We start from the raw sequence: 19,480 nt of genomic DNA on the forward strand, positions 1-19,480 counted from the left end.
TTCCGCTCCTACACTTGCGCTAGCGACGGCTGGACGGTGCGCTGACAGACATTGGTGGATGGGGCCGAGCACAGCGGAGGTGAGGGTGTGGGTGCAGGCCAGGAGACGGTAGTGCCTGTGTCCTGAGAGGGGGGTTGGATCTCAGTGGCAGGTTGGGGCACAGGGGGAGAGGCAGCGGTGCAAACCGGAGGCAGTGAACGGCCTTCGTCCCACCTTGTGGGGTGCTTGGCCATCATATGTCTGCGCATGCTGGTGAGGGTGGTGGTGGTGGCTCCCCGGCTGATCTTGGCGCGACAAAGGTTGCACACCACTGTTTGTCGGTCGTCTGCACTCTCAGTGAAAAACTGCCAGACCTTTGAGCACCTCGGCCTCTGCAGGGTGGCATGGCGCGAGGGGGCGCTTTGGGAAACAGTTGCTGGATTATTCGGTCTGGCCCTGCCTCTACCCCTGGCCACCGCACTGCCTCTTCCAACCTGCCCTGCTGCTGCACTTGCCTCCCCCTCTGAAGACCTGTCCTCAGTAGGCGTAGCAAACCAGGTGGGGTCAGTCACCTCATCGTCCTGCTGCTCTTCCTCCGAATCCTCTGTGCGCTCCTCCCTCGGACTTACTCCAATTACTACTACCTGAGTGATAGACAACTGTGTCTCATCGTCATCGTCCTCCTCACCCACTGAAAGCTCTTGAGACAGTTGCCGGAAGTCCCCAGCCTCATCCCCCGGACCTCGCGAACTTTCCAAAGGTTGGGCATCGGTCACGACAAACTCCTGCGGTGGGAGAGGAACCATTGCTGGCCATTCTGGGCAAGGGCCCGGGAACAGTTCCTGGGAGTCTGCCTGCTCCTCAGAATGTGTCATTGTAATGGAGTGAGGAGGCTGGGAGGAAGGAGGAGCAGCAGCCAGAGGATTCAGAGTTGCAGCAGTGGACGGCGCAGAACTCTGGGTGGTCGATAGATTGCTGGATGCACTTTCTGCCATCCACGACAGGACCTGCTCACACTGCTCATTTTCTAATAAAGGTCTACCGTGTGGACCCATTAATTGTGAGATGAATGTGGGGACGCCAGAAACGTGCCTCTCTCCTAATCCTGCAGCAGTCGGCTGCGATACACCTGGATCAGGAGCTCGGCCTGTGCCCACACCCTGACTTGGGCCTCCGCGTCCTCGCCCGCGTCCACGTCCTCTAGGCCTACCCCTACCCCTCAGCATGGTGTATTACCAGTAGTGCAGAAAGAGAACGCTGTAATTAAATGTGCCGCTTATTGGCCTGTGGTTGGAGGCTGACTTCGCTTGCGGAACGCACAGCAGAGGCAGGAAAGAATTTTGCGCAAGCCTGCTGTAACACTTAGCTGGCTGCGTATGAATTAGGACAACTACCCCCAGCAGAGACCCAGTACACAGAGGACGGTCACAGGCAGCCCAAATAGATTTTTTTTCCCAAATGTTTTTGGAAACGCCCACTGCCTATATACACTAAATATGTCTTCTGTCCCTGCCTCACCACTACTGGCCCTGGACAATGTAAAATTACTGCAGACTGTTTCACTGTGGACAGGAATACAGCGGTGATGTAAGAGGCAACACAGAGGCAGGAAAGAATTTTGCGCAAGCCTGCTGTAACACTTAGCTGGCTGCGTATGAATTAGTACAACTACCCCCAGCAGAGACCCAGTACACTTGTGGACAGAAATATAGCGGTGATGTAAGAGGCAACACAGAGGCAGGAAAGAATTTTGCGCAAGCCTGCTGTAACACTTATCTGGCTGCGTATGAATTAGGACAACTACCCCCAGCAGAGACCCAGTACACTTGTGGACAGGAATACAGCGGTGATGTAAGAGGCAACACAGAGGCAGGAAGGAATTTTGTGCAAGCCTGCTGTAACACTTAGCTGGCTGCGTATGAATTAGGACAACTAACCCCAGCAGAGACCCAGTACACTTGTGGACAGGAATACAGCGGTGATGTAAGAGGCAACACAGAGGCAGGAAAGAATTTTGCGCAAGCCTGCTGTAACACTTAGCTGGCTGCGTATGAATTAGGACAACTACCCCCAGCAGAGACCCAGTACACTTGTGGACAGGAATACAGCGGTGATGTAAGAGGCAACACAGAGGCAGGAAAGAATTTTGCGCAAGCCTGCTGTAACACTTATCTGGCTGCGTATGAATTAGGACAACTACCCCCAGCAGAGACCCAGTACACTTGTGGACAGGAATACAGCGGTGATGTAAGAGGCAACACAGAGGCAGGAAAGAATTTTGCGCAAGCCTGCTGTAACACTTAGCTGGCTGCGTATGAATTAGGACAACTACCCCCAGCAGAGACCCAGTACACAGAGGACGGTCACAGGCAGCCCAAATAGATTTTTTTCCCAAATGTTTTTGGAAAGGCCCACTGCCTATATACACTAAATATGTCTTCTGTCCCTGCCTCACCACTACTGGCCCTGGACAATGTAAAATTACTGTAGACTGTTTCACTGTGGACAGGAATACAGCGGTGATGTAAGAGGCAACACAGAGGCAGGAAAGAATTTTGCGCAAGCCTGCTGTAACACTTAGCTGGCTGCGTATGAATTAGGACAACTACCCCCAGCAGAGACCCAGTACACTTGTGGACAGGAATATAGCGGTGATGTAAGAGGCAACACAGAGGCAGGAAAGAATTTTGCGCAAGCCTGCTGTAACACTTAGCTGGCTGCGTATGAATTAGGACAACTAACCCCAGCAGAGACCCAGTACACTTGTGGACAGGAATACAGCGGTGATGTAAGAGGCAACACAGAGGCAGGAAAGAATTTTGCGCAAGCCTGCTGTAACACTTAGCTGGCTGCGTATGAATTAGGACAACTACCCCCAGCAGAGACCCAGTACACTTGTGGACAGGAATACAGCGGTGATGTAAGAGGCAACACAGAGGCAGGAAAGAATTTTGCGCAAGCCTGCTGTAACACTTATCTGGCTGCGTATGAATTAGGGCAACTACCCCCAGCAGAGACCCAGTACACTTGTGGACAGGAATACAGCGGTGATGTAAGAGGCAACACAGAGGCAGGAAAGAATTTTGCGCAAGCCTGCTGTAACACTTATCTGGCTGCGTATGAATTAGGACAACTACCCCCAGCAGAGACCCAGTACACTTGTGGACAGGAATACAGCGGTGATGTAAGAGGCAACACAGAGGCAGGAAAGAATTTTGCGCAAGCCTGCTGTAACACTTAGCTGGCTGCGTATGAATTAGGACAACTACCCCCAGCAGAGACCCAGTACACTTGTGGACAGGAATATAGCGGTGATGTAAGAGGCAACACAGAGGCAGGAAAGAATTTTGCACAAGCCTGCTGTAACACTTAGCTGGCTGCGTATGAATTAGGACAACTAACCCCAGCAGAGACCCAGTACACTTGTGGACAGGAATACAGCGGTGATGTAAGAGGCAACACAGAGGCAGGAAAGAATTTTGCGCAAGCCTGCTGTAACACTTAGCTGGCTGCGTATGAATTAGGACAACTTCCCCCCAGCAGAGACCCAGTACACTTGTGGACAGGAATACAGCGGTGATGTAAGAGGCAACACAGAGGCAGGAAAGAATTTTGCGCAAGCCTGCTGTAACACTTAGCTGGCTGCGTATGAATTAGGACAACTACCCCCAGCAGAGACCCAGTACACAGAGGACGGTCACAGGCAGCCCAAATAGATTTTTTTCCCAAATGGTTTTGGAAAGGCCCACTGCCTATATACACTAAATATGTCTTCTGTCCCTGCCTCACCACTACTGTCCCTGGACAATGTAAAATTACTGCAGGACGCAATGCTCTGCACAGCCGATATACAAAAAAAAAAAAAAAGTGCAACACTGCAAAAAGCAGCCTCCACACTACTGCACACGGTTAGATGTGGCCCTAAGATGGACCTTTGGGGTTCTTGAAGCCTAAAATAACTCCTAACGCTCTCCCTATAGCAGCTCCGGCACCAGCAGCACTGTCCCTGATCTCTGTCAAAATGCATCTGTGGCGAGCCGCGGGAGGGGCCGATTTATATATTCGGGTGACACCTGATCTCGCCAGCCACTCACTGCAGGGGGGTGGTATAGGGCTTGAACGTCGCAGGGGGAAGTTGTAATGCCTTCCCTGTCTTTCTATTGGCCAGAAAAGCGCGCTAACGTCTCAGAGAGGAAAGTGAAAGTAACTCGAACATCGCGTGGTACTCGTCTCGAGTAACGAGCATCTCGAACACACTAATACTCGAACGAGTATCAAGCTCGGATGAGTACGTTCGCTCATCTCTAGTAGTAATGTGCGCAAAAACGGTGCAAAAAAGACTCAGTCAAAGCGCAAAAGTTGTGCTCCTGCATGCGTTTTAGCACATATGCCCGCGTGCAGCCGCCCTTATTTAATGTAGTGAAAAGAACAGCACAAAAATCAGAACACACTGTTAATTCTGATCCCTGCAAGGAGCTCAATCTGCTATGAAAAAGCAGTGGATTTCATCCTTCACAATAAATCTGCAAGTTTTGTGCGTTTGCACGACGTACTTAATGTTGTATTAACCCATGTCTTCAGTGGTGTGAGACAGAAAAACTAAAGCATGTCCTATTTTTGTGCAATTCACATGCAAGAACAGGACATATAATGTAGGGTGTCTCGCACAGCACATGGACGTGGTGCCCGTGCGCATTGCAATGTGACTTGTGCCCAAGGATCTTGGACGCAGCTCAGTAGTACCAGCGTTAATCTAGCCTCAGGATACGTTCCCCATGTAGTGGAAAATGGTGCAGATTGTCCGCAATGGATAATTCATATCTAATTGTGCGATAAAACTGCACCAAAAAAAGTGTCAAATCTGCAACCATTTGTGCGGCTTTTACCGGGGGTTTTGACGTGGACCTGCAGCTTTAATTGAAATGGTAAAATCTGCTGCGGATCTGCATCAAAAACTGCGCCAATGCTGCAGATTTTGCCAAGTTTTTCGTAGCGGTTTTGATGCGGATTTTCCGCTACATGGGAACTTGCCCTTAGGCCTAATTCCCACGGGCGGATTTACAGAAATCTGCGGCGTTGCCCCGCAGCTATTAGGTTCTATTGAACCTAATAGCGCAATGCTCACGGTGCGGAATTCCACCGTGGAATTACGCCCCATGAAATCTCCTGTAATCACCCGCGGCATATTCTATTTGTCGCGGGCGTACACGCGGACAGCTTCCATTGCAGTCAATGGAAGCCGTCCGTCACGCTATCTTCCGCTGTAGCACAGCGGTAGACAGCGTGAAAACGCTTCCCCACCAACCGACACCCGCGTCATATGACATGGCCGGCGCGTCATGTGACGCTGTGGGCACGTCATATGACGCTGCCGGCACGTCAGCATGGGATGCGGGACATCGAGCATCGATCCGGAGGTGAGTATGGGGTCTCTGGGGGGGCGCCGTGACGGACTTCGCTGCGGAATTCCACTTGCGGAGCCTGTCATGACCGTGGGCACTAGGTCTTAAAGTGAACAAATCGCAGACTGCTTTACTGTAAATGACAGGCATCTTGAAGATACATTTAATAACTGGGCAAGAGTGTACGTAGAAGTAAGGAAGCCTTTTAACATAGATTAAAGGGGTTGTCCAGTTGTAAACTCTTGATGGGCCATCTGCAGGATAGACCATCAATAGTAGATCAGCAGGAGTCTGCCACCCAAAATCCCTACTGATCAGTGTGCTCATGCACGGAGCTAAACAGCTCCGTTCTCACCGCAGTGGACAGGATAGGTATTGCAGGTAAAATAGCCATTCAAGTGAATAGAAACTTTTCCTGAAATACCAAGTCTGACGACAGCAGTGAGAACAGAGCTGTCTGCAGAAATCAGCTCAGTGCATAAGCACAGCGACAAGGCCAACAGCTGATTAGCAGGGGTCCTTGATGGCCTATCTTGCAAATGGGTTGATCAATAGTTTGCAACTGGACAACCACTGGGCCTCCTACTGGTGCTGGTTAATACCACACCGCCCCCCGTCTCCTTTCCATGCTAAAGGACATCAGCTAGGAGGGCTGGGTCCCCTCTCTCTCCAGGGGCTGCATAGTAGCCGCATGGACAGCTGTGGTACATAGTATGGCCTCATTGGTGAGGTTTATGGAGATCTAGTTCCTTTATGACAGCAGTGTTGGTCTTGGGGTGGCAATAGAATGAGGTAAGGGAAACTAAATTACCCAGAGTGCACTACCACATTGCGTGACTCCCTAATAACATGCAGCATGTAGAGTGACCTGCACATCTATAATAAATTAGTCTTCACCAGGACAAAAAGTGCTGTATTGTATCAACTAAATTCTTGATTTTGTTTTCTACTAGTTTGGATTCTTCAAAAGAAAATATGAAAAACTTCAGAAAACAGAGGATGAAATTGCTGAGACTACACAACTAAACTAAAGATGGACTCATCTGATGTAATTTTTTTGGGTGTGGAATTCTTAAAAAAGGCTTTTAAGATGAGATAGGTTTAAGGGATTTTTGGACAAAATGTATTATTGTATCAGACTGCTGGGCAGTTTTTGGTAAATCTTTTCTATTACTATGACTTAACTAGCTGGTCTGGGGTACTTTGCTATACATTTGTATGGTCATGATGATGATATTTTTATAGTCTTAGGAGGGCTTTACTTCTCCCAGGGCACAGATGCCGTTCACCGCCCTACTTTTGTAGGGCCCTTTTACACACAGGTTGATGTCATTACAAAATGAGCACCAATCGTCAAGATCGGCGCTTGTTTAACTGGCCTTTTAGATATAGTGGAAAGCATGATAATTCATACGCTTGTTCGCCCTCTATTCACATAGATTTTTTGGGCGGACATGCAGTTGGGGCGCTAGTAATGAGTAGTGCCAGATCTTACCTGGCATTCTATTGAAGGAAACCTCCAATCCCAGATGACGTTGCATCATGAGTCTACTACACTGAACGCCAAAGTAACTTCGGGACAGCTCAGCATTAGCATTTAGTGTAGAAGTCACATGATGGATGCGCACTTTGGATTGGAGGGCTTTTTTTGTCTTCAATAGTGCCGGTAACTACAAAAAGATGTGCTGCCCAAAAGAATATTTTTGGTGGCATCATTTGTTGGCTGGTTGGGTGCCTCCACAGGCCAATAATCGGGTAAATGAGTGTTCCTACAAATGTTTGTGCCCAATTGTTGGCCTGTATAAAGGAGCCTTAAGACAAGAGTAGCTTGCTGGCCAACTTCCTCTATAATCGAAGGCACCACTAAATATAAATCATTGAGTGGCCCTCACTTGCCAACTGGTGTAAAATTATAGATGGGTTTTGGTCATTTTGCACAGGACAATTGTCGGGCTTTGTAGCGCTCGACAGCCATACCAGCGATAATGGCGAGGATCATTTATTGGGCCCTTTTACAGAAGCCGATCAATCGTTGAGATTCCTGCTGGATTGTCGGTCAGTGTAAATGCATGCCCTGACTTCTTGGTCGTTGTTCAGTCGCTGCATTCAGAAAACTCAATGATGGATCAGACCGTGTAAACAGGTAGTGGTTCAATTATGAACGACTGGCTGCTTACTGTGAATGGAGGCGGGCGGGAATGATCCCCGGCCCAGTTTACTGGCGATGCTCTTTCTTGTATAAAAGCACAGGAACGATTATCGCTGGGACGGCCTATCGCGCGGCTGTGTCCAAAGGACTGTCCCATGTAAAAGGGCCTTTACTCTTCAGCTTGACTCTTCACTTGATGTGATATCATGGTGTCCTGTACTATCTGGGTGCTTTATTTATACTTTATCGCTTTATGATGGGATTTCTTGTGTTAACATAGGACAAATTTTGCGTGGTTGTGATTGCACAGAATGTTATTCTATCTGTATGTTCACCAATTTTTAATACATGTGTCTGGCAAAAGTGAATATGACCTCTAAGGTGAGGGTCCATTATGACTTAGTCTCCCAAAAATCCATTTATAATCTAGCTATACTCGTAAAAAAGACAATCCCTCCTCTAGAAGAAGTTGTCGGAATGGATTGGAAGTTTCTCTGTCTCATTGTAACTTTGATATAAGTGACTACAATATCAGAGCAAAAGGACAATTTATTGTGGGAAACTGACCCCTTGAAGGAAGATCGTAGTACCCTGCTGTACCGCCTCTAGCTATAACGGAAAAAGAGGTCACTACACACAAGTAGCCTCTGAGAGCCTGTTTATAGGCCAAGGGTAGAACCACTTTTAGGGTCTCAGCTAACTAGAGATGAGTGAGCATATTCGGTAAGGCGATATACTCGAGAGAGCATCTCCTTTTTCGAGTCCCTGCTGGTTCGTCCCTGAAGATTCGGGGGGGGGGGGCGACGGGGTCGGGGGCGGCGCGGGGCAGTGAGGAGGAGAGTTAGAGAGCTCTCTCTTTCCCTCTCGATCCCCTCTGCAACCCGCCGCTCACCCCCGCGGGCCCCCTGAATCTTCAAGGACGAGCCAGCAGGTACTCAAGAAAGGAGATGCTCTCTCAAGTATATCGCTTTACTGAGTATCCTCGCTCAGCTCTAGATGTAACGGTTTGCTGAGTTTTGCAGCAAAACAGCAACTTCTTCTAGGGACCGTGATTTTTTTTTTGACAGCGAGTCTTGCATTGCAACCTTAAAGTTTTCTTATATGCTGCTTTTTAGACAAGCGTATTTCAGGTTCGAATGTGGTCTAAGTTTTGAGGACCGTAATACAGAGCTAATGTACAATTATTAGGGATGAGCGAGTATACTCACTAAGGCACTACTCGCTCGAGTAATGTGCCTTAGCCGAGTATCTCCCTGCTCGTCCCGAAAGATTCGGGGGCCTCCGTAGCTGACAGGTGAGTTGCGGCGGGGAGCGGGGCAGAGCGGGCGGGAGAGAGGGAGAAAGAGATCTCCCCTCCGTTCCTCCCTGCTCTCCCCCGCAGCTCCCCGCCCCGCGGCGGCACCCGAATCTTTCGGGACGAGCAGGGAGATACTCGGCTAAGGCACATTACTCGAGCGAGTAGTGCCTTAGCGAGTATACTCGCTCATCCCTAACAATTATGTATCCACATAGCCTTGTTTTTCACAGCTGTGTTTTTAAAGTGGAGCTCGCGCTACTTCTGTCTGTTTTTGGTGAAAAAATACACCCTTTGCAGTCTGTGGGAAGTGATTTAAATATGGATGCATCTGTGTGACATCAGTATTGGTCTCCATATTTATTTGCATTCATTATTCTTTTCTCTTGGACACATACAGATCTGTATTTGTCCAGTAAAAAATAAAACCAGCAAATACAGGTGAAATACTGATGACATACGGTTACAATGTCCTCTGAAACGCGTCCATATCACAGATGTTACAATACGCTTGTGTGAAATTGGCCTAAAGGGAAAAGTCCCTGAGACCTGCAACGATTGCAAGAATTGCAGCCATGTTGGAATTTGTCCGTTCGGCCCATTACTCTTCCCCGATTACAATACTTTGGGGCTGCACGTGAGTTGCGATAATGATGCAATGTTGCTGTAGAGCCATACGTATAATATCATTAGGTGCAATGACGTCCTACTGGAAGTGCAATAGAAGTCAATGTAAGCATTTTTTACAGTATGAATTTGATCAACATTTCTAACATGATGACCTTAGTACATTCCAATGTATATATACTGTATATATATATTTTTAGATGGGACACTGGATGTAAATATGTCAGATAGTTAAAAATCCAATGCCTGGATGTGCGCGTTTCTACAATAAAGAGAATGTACTTTTATATATCTGGGAACATTCCTATAATTAGTAATCTGGCACAATATGAATAAGTTGGCTATTACTGTTACAAGACTATGCAAGTTAATTACTAAAAAGGTACGACCTTGGTGATGTTTCCCCTTCTACTCCTTTTCTAAGGTTAGGCCCATCTCTCCAAAGACCCCATAGCAGCCACGCGGGCTGCCTCTATGGTACGTAAACCCTTGCAGCTATGCTAAAATTTTCGGCAAAAAGATAGGACTTGTCCTATCTTTTCTGGCCGCTCATAAAAGTGGCCTGCCGGAAGGCGCACCGTATGTACTATCTTTTCCAGATGCCCAATTTAATGCGATGGAAAATCGGCAATCTGAATGGATGCAAAGTAGCCGCGATAAAATGCTTTTGTGAAAAAGCCAAATGAGGACCTCACAATTATAAACGCAAAATCTGAAGAATCCCCCTCCCCCCCCCAATTGCCATTTACATTACTGGGGTCTTTTTCAGTAGCATATCAGTCCACCAGAACCCAGGTGCAACTGGTACCTTTGTACCCCTATAGTCACAGGTGAAAGCACATGGCCATTTCTCGGCCATGACTCTAACCTTCACTACCGATCAGAGCGCTATAGCTCATCCGCAGGATATGCCAGAAAATGATCCATTGCAGATAACCTTTACATAGTAAAAAAAATCTAATAGTTTAAGTGTGTTCAATACTTTCCATGTAACAGGTTACATCCTTGCAATATTTGGGCCCCCCAAGATGTCTTTTGTATAAATTGTTGTAAATGTACAGAGTTTCTAAAAATTTTCTACAGACTTGAAACCTTTTACTTTATTATGTGCAAACAATTAAAAAATAAAATATTTCCAAACTGATGGCCTTATCATTTCTTCATTTACTTGGAAAGATCTCCATAATTGGTCGGAGGAGGGAACAGGCATAGAGCCACGCCCATGCTTATATCCACGCCCATGCTTATATGGATCTTTATGGAAAGCGGTTGGCTTGATCAATGTGAGGAGAGGACACAGTTGTACAGGTTCATAGATAAGAAGTGTGAAAGTTTTATTGTCCTCTGATCGAGATCTGGTTGTAGATTTGTTCATATAGGGCCCTTTTACAAAGGCTAATTATCGTTAAGATTCCCACAATCTAGCAGCAATCTGAACAATTATCGTTCAGTGTAAAGTGACTATGAATACATTTGCTCGCTTCTCATTTGTGTTTTAGGTTCTTCATGAAGAAAACCTGAACGACAATAGGCCCGTGTAAACAGGCAGTTGTTCATATATGAATGACTGCCTGTTCACTGTGATTGGAGGTGGGCGGGCTGGAATGATCCCCGACCCGCTCCAACTCCATTTACTCAGTGATGATCCTGTGTAAAAGCATAGGAACGACTATCACTAAGATGACCTACCGGGCTTCTGCAACCAACAGGCCATTACGTGTTAAAGGGCCATTAGTGTCTTACAAGAGCTCATTTTGGTCCTAAGTTTCTGCCCAGTTTCACCTCCATAGAGCGCCAAAGGACATTTGTTACATACAATAAATAGACCATATTTGGTGTGGTGCAGATGAAGGTACCTGAGATCTTGTAATCCTGATGTGTGTTGGGAATCTTCATCTTGCCATTATGTCTGGACAGGTTTTATGTTCCTGTTGTTGGAGCTTCTAACAATTTCTCAATGTGTCCCCCATTCCTGAACAATTATCACAATGAATTGTTTCTGAACTTTAGAGGGCGCTATGTGCTTGGCACAATCCCTCTTTTTAGATGGGCGGCCCTGTGATGACACTTTGTACCACTACTGGGACTTGCAGTATATGTAAGAAAGTGGGATTTACAGGAGAGCAGTAAGACGGTAACCACCATCCTTTGAGATGATCCGAGTGTTTGCAAGATGATAGTTTTCTAAACCTGAATCAATTTCTCATGACTTTCGAAATCTCTGCCTATAGTCATTGAATGCACACTTTCACCGTTTACTTCCAGAGTATGAACATCAATCCTGCTCATGAGACGATCACGCAGGTTACCGTGTTTTACCGTAACAAGCCATGCATGTGTGATCCATGACCAGGGAGCATATTCATCCCCTGGATGTAAAACAGAAGGGTTTCCAACACATAACTGCAAGCAGAGATCTTGAAAACCCTGTTAAATATCATGTTAAATTGATACAGGAAATATTAGAGAACTGCATAACATTTTCTCATACAATAAAAGAGCTTACCGCACTTTGCTGGAACTGGAAAACTCTTAGGCTAGCTTGACACAGTACTTACGAGCTGCGAAAATTCAGTTGCAGAGTTTGTTGCTTTTCTGAATATGGCCAGAGGGAACAAGCTTTGCGGAATTTGCTGCGTTTTTGCTGCAGACTTTCTACACGCACTTACGTTTTTATGTGCAAATTTTCTGCTGCACAAAGACAGGACCGGATTTGGGTCCCTAAGGAGAGGCCCTACATGACACAGTTGCTAGAGAACCACAAGAGGAGAAAGAAGTAATAGGAGAGAATAGGAGGTAAAGGGGATTGTGGAGGTTAAGGAAGGGAAAGATGGAGATTGGGGGAGATAGAATTAGGTAAAGTGATAAAAGGGGGAAGTTTTAGGTGGGAGCACCATTTAAGGAAAGAATAAAGAGAGAAGAGTCCTGCCCACCCTCCCTGGAGAGGTGAATGGGGATGGGAAGCATTCCATGAGTGTTCAAGAAGTTCAAATGATACAAATATGTCTGGTAATAAATGTGCATGTCCAGACGTGGGAGCCTGTGGCAGGTGGGGGGGTCCTTGGAGCTGGGTTTTTATATGGGGTAGAGAGAGTTTGGTGGATACGTCCTCACCTTTAAGACTTCACTCCCTATTTGTTCATTGTGGTTGGGTCTGGTGTGTTGGGTAAGGCCAAGGCAGGGATCCCAGGTGGCCTGGATTGTTTTTTGATATTCTAGCCCCCAGTGGAGGTTTGGGGGGGCTAAGTGTGTCTCAGAGCTGGGTTTACGGTTGGAGGCAAGGTTTGGTTTTATGTGTGAAACACCAGACCTTTTTGTTGCTCCCTGGACCTCCTCTCCGTATTCTAAAAAGAGTTAATATGTATGGTTAAATAAAATGGCTGCAATGGCCAAAATATCAACTAATGGTCTCAGTGTATCATTGTGGGGGTAAAGTAGCAAGGTGGTCAGGTCACAGTGGCGATGACTCTAGCATACCCGGGTCATGTGTTGTGTTCTTGTGATATGGCAGTTCACACTGGCAAACTTTATGTTCAAACATCAAACACAGAATTCCAAGCAGATTCTGTGCGTTCCTGTAGTGGAAATACTCCACAATCCACAACAAAAGTGTGTATGCGGATTTTGGTGCAGTTTTTATGTTCTCCATTGATCTATATGACAAAAATCTGCTTTTTTTTTCAAATTTCTGGTGTTTCCGCAGCAGAAAAATGCAGCTATGTGTGAAGGCAGCCTTAAAGACCAGTCATGTCCTCATGTCAGATGTGCCAGCTGAACAGCTCTGCCGCTGTGGCCCTGCTGACTTAACGATGTCTTGCCTTTGTTTATACATGTGCCTGTACCCCATACAAGCTTTTCTAAGATTTGGGTCGGGGAGCTGTGAATCTGTTAATGTGATCCTCCACGCCTGGACAACCATAGATGGCCGCACTACTTCTCTGAGTGTGCATAGCATGCATTGGTAGTAGAAGACACTACATGCTGCTCCTATTGCCCACCACTGCTCATGTGGACAACATTGGCCAACCAAAGCAGGTGTAGTGTCTTAGACTAATGATGCATACTAATACACAGTGTGCACTAGGTAGTAAGAGAAGTGGTGCAACCATCTTTGTTTGCACAGGCTTGGAGTCGCTTTAACTCTTTCCAATCTACCCTGTTTCCCCAAAAATAAGACAGTGTCTTATTTTAATTTTTGTTCAAAAAGGTTTAACTTTTTTACATGTATAGCTGCCTGGACACTATTTAAATTGACTTTTTTAATTAACTGTTAGCAGGGCTTAATTTTGGAGTAGGGCTTATTTTTCAAGCATCCTCAAAAAGCCTGAAAAATAATTTTGCATCCTCAAAAATTCTGGAAAATCATGCTATGTCTTATTTTCAGGGTATGTCTTATTTAGTGGCAGACCTCATCCAACATTCAGATTTCCCTGCATGGCTCTGATGTTGAGTGAGGTCCTAAACGTTTCTAACATTATGCAGGACAGCTCTCCAGTGTTGGAGCTCTGTCCTGCATAGTTTAATACATATGCAGAACAGCCTTTGACATCAGAGTTCTGTTCTGCATACTCTACATAATTTCTAATTGACATATGACTCTTCATTTCTAATTCCTCTAATTCTATCTATCATTAGAGAAATTAGAAATTAATGGAGTCTTATTATATAAAATGTGTGTTATATTAATATACATATTTTTACAGGATTATTACAAATGATCTTCCCAATTCTAAACACTCATAACTCACGTCTAATTTTCAAAAAATTGCTAATAAAATCATCATGACAGATCATTTTTATGTGTTTTTGTTGAGCAATTCTAAGAAATCCACAACGGGCTTTCCCACCCAAAATAATAAGAGCTGAGGTATTCAGGTGGCAGGGAAATTGGATTGGAAAGGGTTAAGTGCCCCATCAAGCACGGTCAATGACTAACATCAGAATGGATTGATAGTCAGCAGTGGGGACCGCCCCCTTGCCAGATTCACAGCTCCCAGAAGCAAATCTAAAAAAACTAATACTGGGAATGGGAACAAGTGTAAGCAGAAGACAGACATTGTTGGAGTCAACAGATGCGGAACTATACTGGCGGCCCCACTGACAAGAAGATATGACAGGTCCTTTAAGTATGAGGGACAGTTTCTTTTTCACATTGATGATACGGGTTTTGGAGGTTTATTCTTCCATAGATACAGTAATTACGTGTTCCTATCAGATTCCTTTGGTCCAGTATTACCCTTTATTTAAAGATTAAAACCTTCCAGTAGTATAAATGTGCAAGGGGTGCAGATACTTTTTCTCACAGCATTGTTTAAAAGTTGTGTGGTTTTTCTTTTACCACTCATCAGCAGCACTTTTTACGCAAAGTTGGAGAACCCCACTGAGTAGAGGGTTGTGCGGCTCTCACATCGCCATTAGTTGTCATCTTGCTTTCTCCAAAAACATTCCTTATTCTCTTTCCAGGAGGAGCCGTCCTCCTCATAGACTTCCTTAGAAGAAAAAAAAAATAGAAAGTTCCTCGTCAGAAGGGAGGTTAAAAGATTCTTACTACAAATATCTAAAGTTATAGAACTTTTCACAAGTGTTTTGTTTTAACTCTGGTCAATTTACATTATGCTTTTTACAGTTCACAACATAACCTAAATTACAGAGGTGCCGATGGTGGAAGTTACTAAAAAGCAGTGGTGGCGAACCTATGGCACATGTGCCAGAGGCGGTACGCAGAGCCCTCTATGTTAGCACGCGCTGCGGTGGCCGCTCACTATAGTAGTGCCGCAGCTTCCCTGCCAGTATTCACTCAGCAGTGCTGGTCCCACTGCACACTGTGACGCACCCGGGATCCTCCTCCCCTGACTTCTCTTCCTTGGTTCCATCACAGTGTGCACTTGGGATCAGCGCCAGCAGCTGCGCCGAGCAGGGGAGCAGTAGCGCTTCGGTGAGGAGAAGAGAGTAAGTATATGAGTCTCAGGGGGGGGTGCTATTACTATTGGGGCTGATTTAGGGGATACTAGTAGTAATAGTGTTCCCTATATTGGCCCTGGTAGTAATAGCATCAGTACTGCGGCCACTGTAGGGGTCACGATTATTACTTCCGCATCCAAAAAGCAGTCAAAATCTGCACCCTGTCTATTTTGAAACAGCCCTGTCCTTTTTAGAACGACGGAGGTAAAAATCATACGTCGTGATAAGCCCTGCCCCTCTGATGTGCAGGCACTTTGCGATAAATAAGTGGGGTTTGGGTTGCAGTTTAGGCACTCTGTCTACAAAAAGGTTCACCATCTCTGCTATAGAATATCAGGGCGGCATAGAAGCAGGACTCCACAGAAATTACATATTTTTGTTCCACTATCCTACCAAAAGTATTTGCACCCCCTCTATCGGTAGAATGGATTGGGTCTTATTAGCATGTCGTATATTCTAAACCATGCTACATAACATGAAGGTGCCAGACATAGGTTTTGATGGGGACTTCACATTATTATATATATATATCTCCGTCATGAAGCCTTAGAATGCACAGGCTTGTCTACAATGGTGCCTCGTCATTAGACACTAAGCAATGGAAGAACGTTCTATGGGGTGATAAATCACGCTACTTCATATCAGATAGAGGTTCCTGAACGTGGAGGATCCTGGGGAATGTATTTTTACCTGAGTGCGTAAAAGACGGAGGTTCTGTTATAGTCTAGGGATGGTTTACATGACATGGTCTGAGTCTGTTGCTTGTGGTGATAGAAACCATGAACATGGAGGTGGACTTTGACATTCTGGACAATGTGTTGACAACAATGTCACAATACTCTAGGAATGGTCAGCCATACTTCAATGCGCCTTGTCACAAATCCAACGCAGTTTTATGTGGACTTTTTGGTTTGAGAATATAGATGTTCCACGATTGGACAGGCTGCACAGAGTCCCAACCTGAACCCTACTGATCATCTTTGGGATGATATGGCCATGTAGTCACTTGCAAAACTAAAAGTAGTTTCTCCAGTGTCACTATGGATCGCCAGCATTGGGGTTTACACGCAGTTTTGCAGCACCACAACCATTCTTTGTGAATACACCCTTATAATTCACCACGCTGTGGGATGTCTACATGTCAATCAAGCAGCAAATGAAACAGAGTGCCCTCCTTTATCCTCCAAAACACTCAATCTGAGTGGAGCGCCAGGAGCGAATACCTGCAGGGATTATTCACATACAAGGTAATGGAAATCGCCCATGGCCATGTATAAGGAGTAGATAATTCTCACATTACATAAAAGGGACATTGCATTGTATTACGGTCACCTTCTTCCATATGGGCACGGTGGCTTTCAATGTGTTTATAGAGAACTTCAGAGCATCCAGGGAATCCTCTCTGTGCGGTGAGGAGATCGCAATGATAACGCTGGCTTCAGTTACTGGCACCAAGCTTTAAAATAAGAAAATGTCCATTATTAATTCTTGTGTAGTCCAAGGATGGACACCTACATCATACTTTGTCATAATAAAGAAGATCTGGAACAGGCGGTACAAATTAGTTTAACTCCTTAGCACCCCAGGACGTATATGTGGTTTCTAAGTGTGCAGGATTTGTACACTGCAGGATCGGGAGCCTAGCCCAATTCATACACGGCCGGTTTCAGCTGTCTTTGATAGCTAATAGCTGATAGCCAGCCACAATAGTCACTATTAGGGTCTACATCAACGGCTGCTGATAACCCTTTAAATGCTGCTATCAATTCTGACAGTGACATTTAAATTGCTCCCCCCCCCCCCCCCCACACACACACACACACGCACACAAAGAATGGATCATGGAGTGCCACCCGGGCTTCATGATACCCAGGGGCCTTCTGAAAGCTCTCAGGGCAACCATGTATTTCAGCTTATTAGATGGGCCGGTGTTTTGTCTTAATAGAATGCAAGTAGAAACACCATATACCGCTATACTGAAGTATTGCGGTATATGGTATAAGCGATTGCAGGTTCAAGTCCTCAGTGAGGGTTAATAAATAAAGTGAAAAAAAAGCTTATTATTGTAAAAAGTAAAGGATTTTAAATGTTATAAAAGAAATCCCTTTTCTGATATACATACTAAGGCCCAATGTCTACGGGCAATTTTGAATTGCGGAATCCACGAGGACGATCTGCAATTCAAGCTGCCTATAGGAAGACATGGGTATTTGCAGCTGAATTAAAGCACGTGGATTTGTTTTGAGGACTTCTTGGGCCGAAAAACAAATCACAGCATGCTGCATTTTGTTCCCGTGCGCAATTCAATTCAATTTCCACAGGAAAGCAGGAGATTTAAAAAAAAAAAAAAATCTCTACTGCGCATGTGTGGCGGCGCGTTAGCTGGCACTTACGCACAAATCCGCAGTGAAGACCCGGACAGGAAGTTCATCCGAATCCCCAAAAACTAACCCATTCACTTCGGTAGATGAATTCTGCTGAATTGGACAGCAACGGGTTTTCACTTCGGAAACTTTCCATGTATTTAGAGCCGGAAAGAGTAACACGGTGGACCACGTTAGCATCTCCAACTCAAAAGGCCGGAAATTATTGTAAAGCTATGGACACCTATAGAAGTGAATGGTTTTGTCAAGAGGATCTGGTCTGAATTCCGCTTTTGGGATTTGAACAAAGTACGATGAAGCTTCTGGACAAAATCAAAAACTAGATGTGAACAGACTCCTGCCCAACTGACAGATCCTTATTAAATATCGAGAGTTTCAAAAAGTTGTAGTATAATCTACCCGAGTCTATGGTACACGGCCAAGTGCTTGACAGACGGCCATTTCTGACGGATCTCAGCCAGGATTTTCTTAATTTCAGCTTCTGCCATGGGCACATATGCCTCATACTCGAGGTGCACGACCTTCTTTCCTTCAAAGTTGTTCCTTGTAGTCCCTAAAAACACAAACAAAAAGTACAATATACAGTATAAAATGTACAGTTAAACACGCAAGCATGCCCAAACTGATTGCAATGGGCAATTAGTGTAATTTGGTCAATATGTTCTATTTTCCTGTGCAAATATGCCATATCCCATATTTCCTAACCCTTTACCAGCCACCTACCTACAAAGATGGACACAGCGCCACAGCTTGGAGAAACCACCAACTGCGACACTTCCTCCGTAGAGAGCTTTTCCGTACAGATTTTAATGAAGTCTTGAGGCTCCTCATTTTCCATAGCAGCTAGAATGTAAGATGGAATAGAAATGACAGCGAGATCCTAGTGATACATGATGCAGTCAGGATCGCACATGTGGACTTTGTGTATATGCAAAAAATTTAATCTTACATTTGGCATCAGACAATCACATTATTCTCTCCAGCACAAATGAAAGAAAGGAATGGAAATCTGCTGATAGGTCAGCAATGGTTGATCGGCTTGGGCCGCTGCTCGCGATTCCTGGAGATCAGCTGATTACCAGGCCTGCTGTCAGTGCTGGAAGCAGATAGCGCTGTTCTTATTGTAGTGGCCAAGATTGGTACTGCAGGCACAGATCCCATTGAATTCAATGCAATACAGACAGTGCTATCAGCTTCCAGCGGTGTTTGCACTCACATCCAGCCTGGCAAACAGCTGATCACCGGAGACCCAGAGCAGCGGACTCCCGCCAATCAACTATTGATGGCCTATCCTTAGGATAGGTCATCAATAGTAAAAGTCCCTTTAAATTTTAGTAAAACCGTTTGTGCTCAGCGCCTCTATCATAACAAGTCTTATGTCAGTTGGACAGCAGGTTTCTGCCACTAAATGTAACCAGAATATTCACATTCCCTGTCAGTAAGATATGTTGATAACTGTGAGGAATTGCAACAAAGGCACTTGTGCCAGTTTTTTGGAAAAAGTTGCACATTTTTGTGTACGCTGTTTTTGTGCAAAGATTTGTGATTTCTTTCAAAAAAAGTGGCTGTGGAAGCATAACTGCAACCTGAAAGGTTAACTAGCAGAGATGAGCGAGCGTACTCGCTAAGACAAACTACTTGAGCGAGTAGTGCCTTATGCGAGTACCTGCCCGCTCGTCTCTAA

General features: G+C 45.4%; 2 protein-coding genes across 2 annotated transcripts in view; one reads left to right on the plus strand and one right to left on the minus strand.

Annotated features, from left to right (window-relative positions):
- The window catches only part of ITGA2 (integrin subunit alpha 2), a 125,151-nt gene extending 116,835 nt beyond the window's left edge, over positions 1 to 8,316 (plus strand). Inside the window, exon 30 of the mRNA XM_066602727.1 lies at positions 6,335 to 8,316. Within this exon, the coding sequence (XP_066458824.1) occupies positions 6,335 to 6,412 (78 nt within the window). The 3' untranslated portion in view covers positions 6,413 to 8,316. The remainder of the gene's footprint in view (positions 1 to 6,334) is intronic.
- A 6,351-nt stretch (positions 8,317 to 14,667) lies between these two features.
- On the minus strand, positions 14,668 to 18,634 carry LOC136627538 (molybdopterin synthase catalytic subunit-like). The gene is made up of 4 exons (XM_066602728.1): positions 18,520 to 18,634; positions 18,196 to 18,349; positions 16,745 to 16,868; positions 14,668 to 14,940 (listed from the first exon to the last, which is right to left on the minus strand). The coding sequence occupies exons 1-4, from the start codon at positions 18,632 to 18,634 to the stop codon at positions 14,866 to 14,868; spliced, it is 468 nt and encodes a 155-aa protein (XP_066458825.1). The 3' UTR covers positions 14,668 to 14,865.
- Between the last annotated feature and the right edge of the window lie 846 nt (positions 18,635 to 19,480).

Source organism: Eleutherodactylus coqui, chromosome 5 (genome assembly GCF_035609145.1).
Source record: "Eleutherodactylus coqui strain aEleCoq1 chromosome 5, aEleCoq1.hap1, whole genome shotgun sequence".
NCBI lineage: Eukaryota > Metazoa > Chordata > Amphibia > Anura > Eleutherodactylidae > Eleutherodactylus > Eleutherodactylus coqui.

Coding starts and splice junctions, on each gene's coding strand:
- LOC136627538 (XM_066602728.1), bottom strand. CDS start 18,634: ATGGAAAATGAGGAGCCTCAAGACTTCATTAAAATCTGTACGGAAAAG. Junction 18,350..18,519: donor CGCTGTGTCCATCTTTGTAG/GTAGGTGGCTGG, acceptor TTGTGTTTTTAG/GGACTACAAGGAACAACTTT. Junction 16,869..18,195: donor GCCGTGTACCATAGACTCGG/GTAGATTATACT, acceptor CTTATTTTAAAG/CTTGGTGCCAGTAACTGAAG.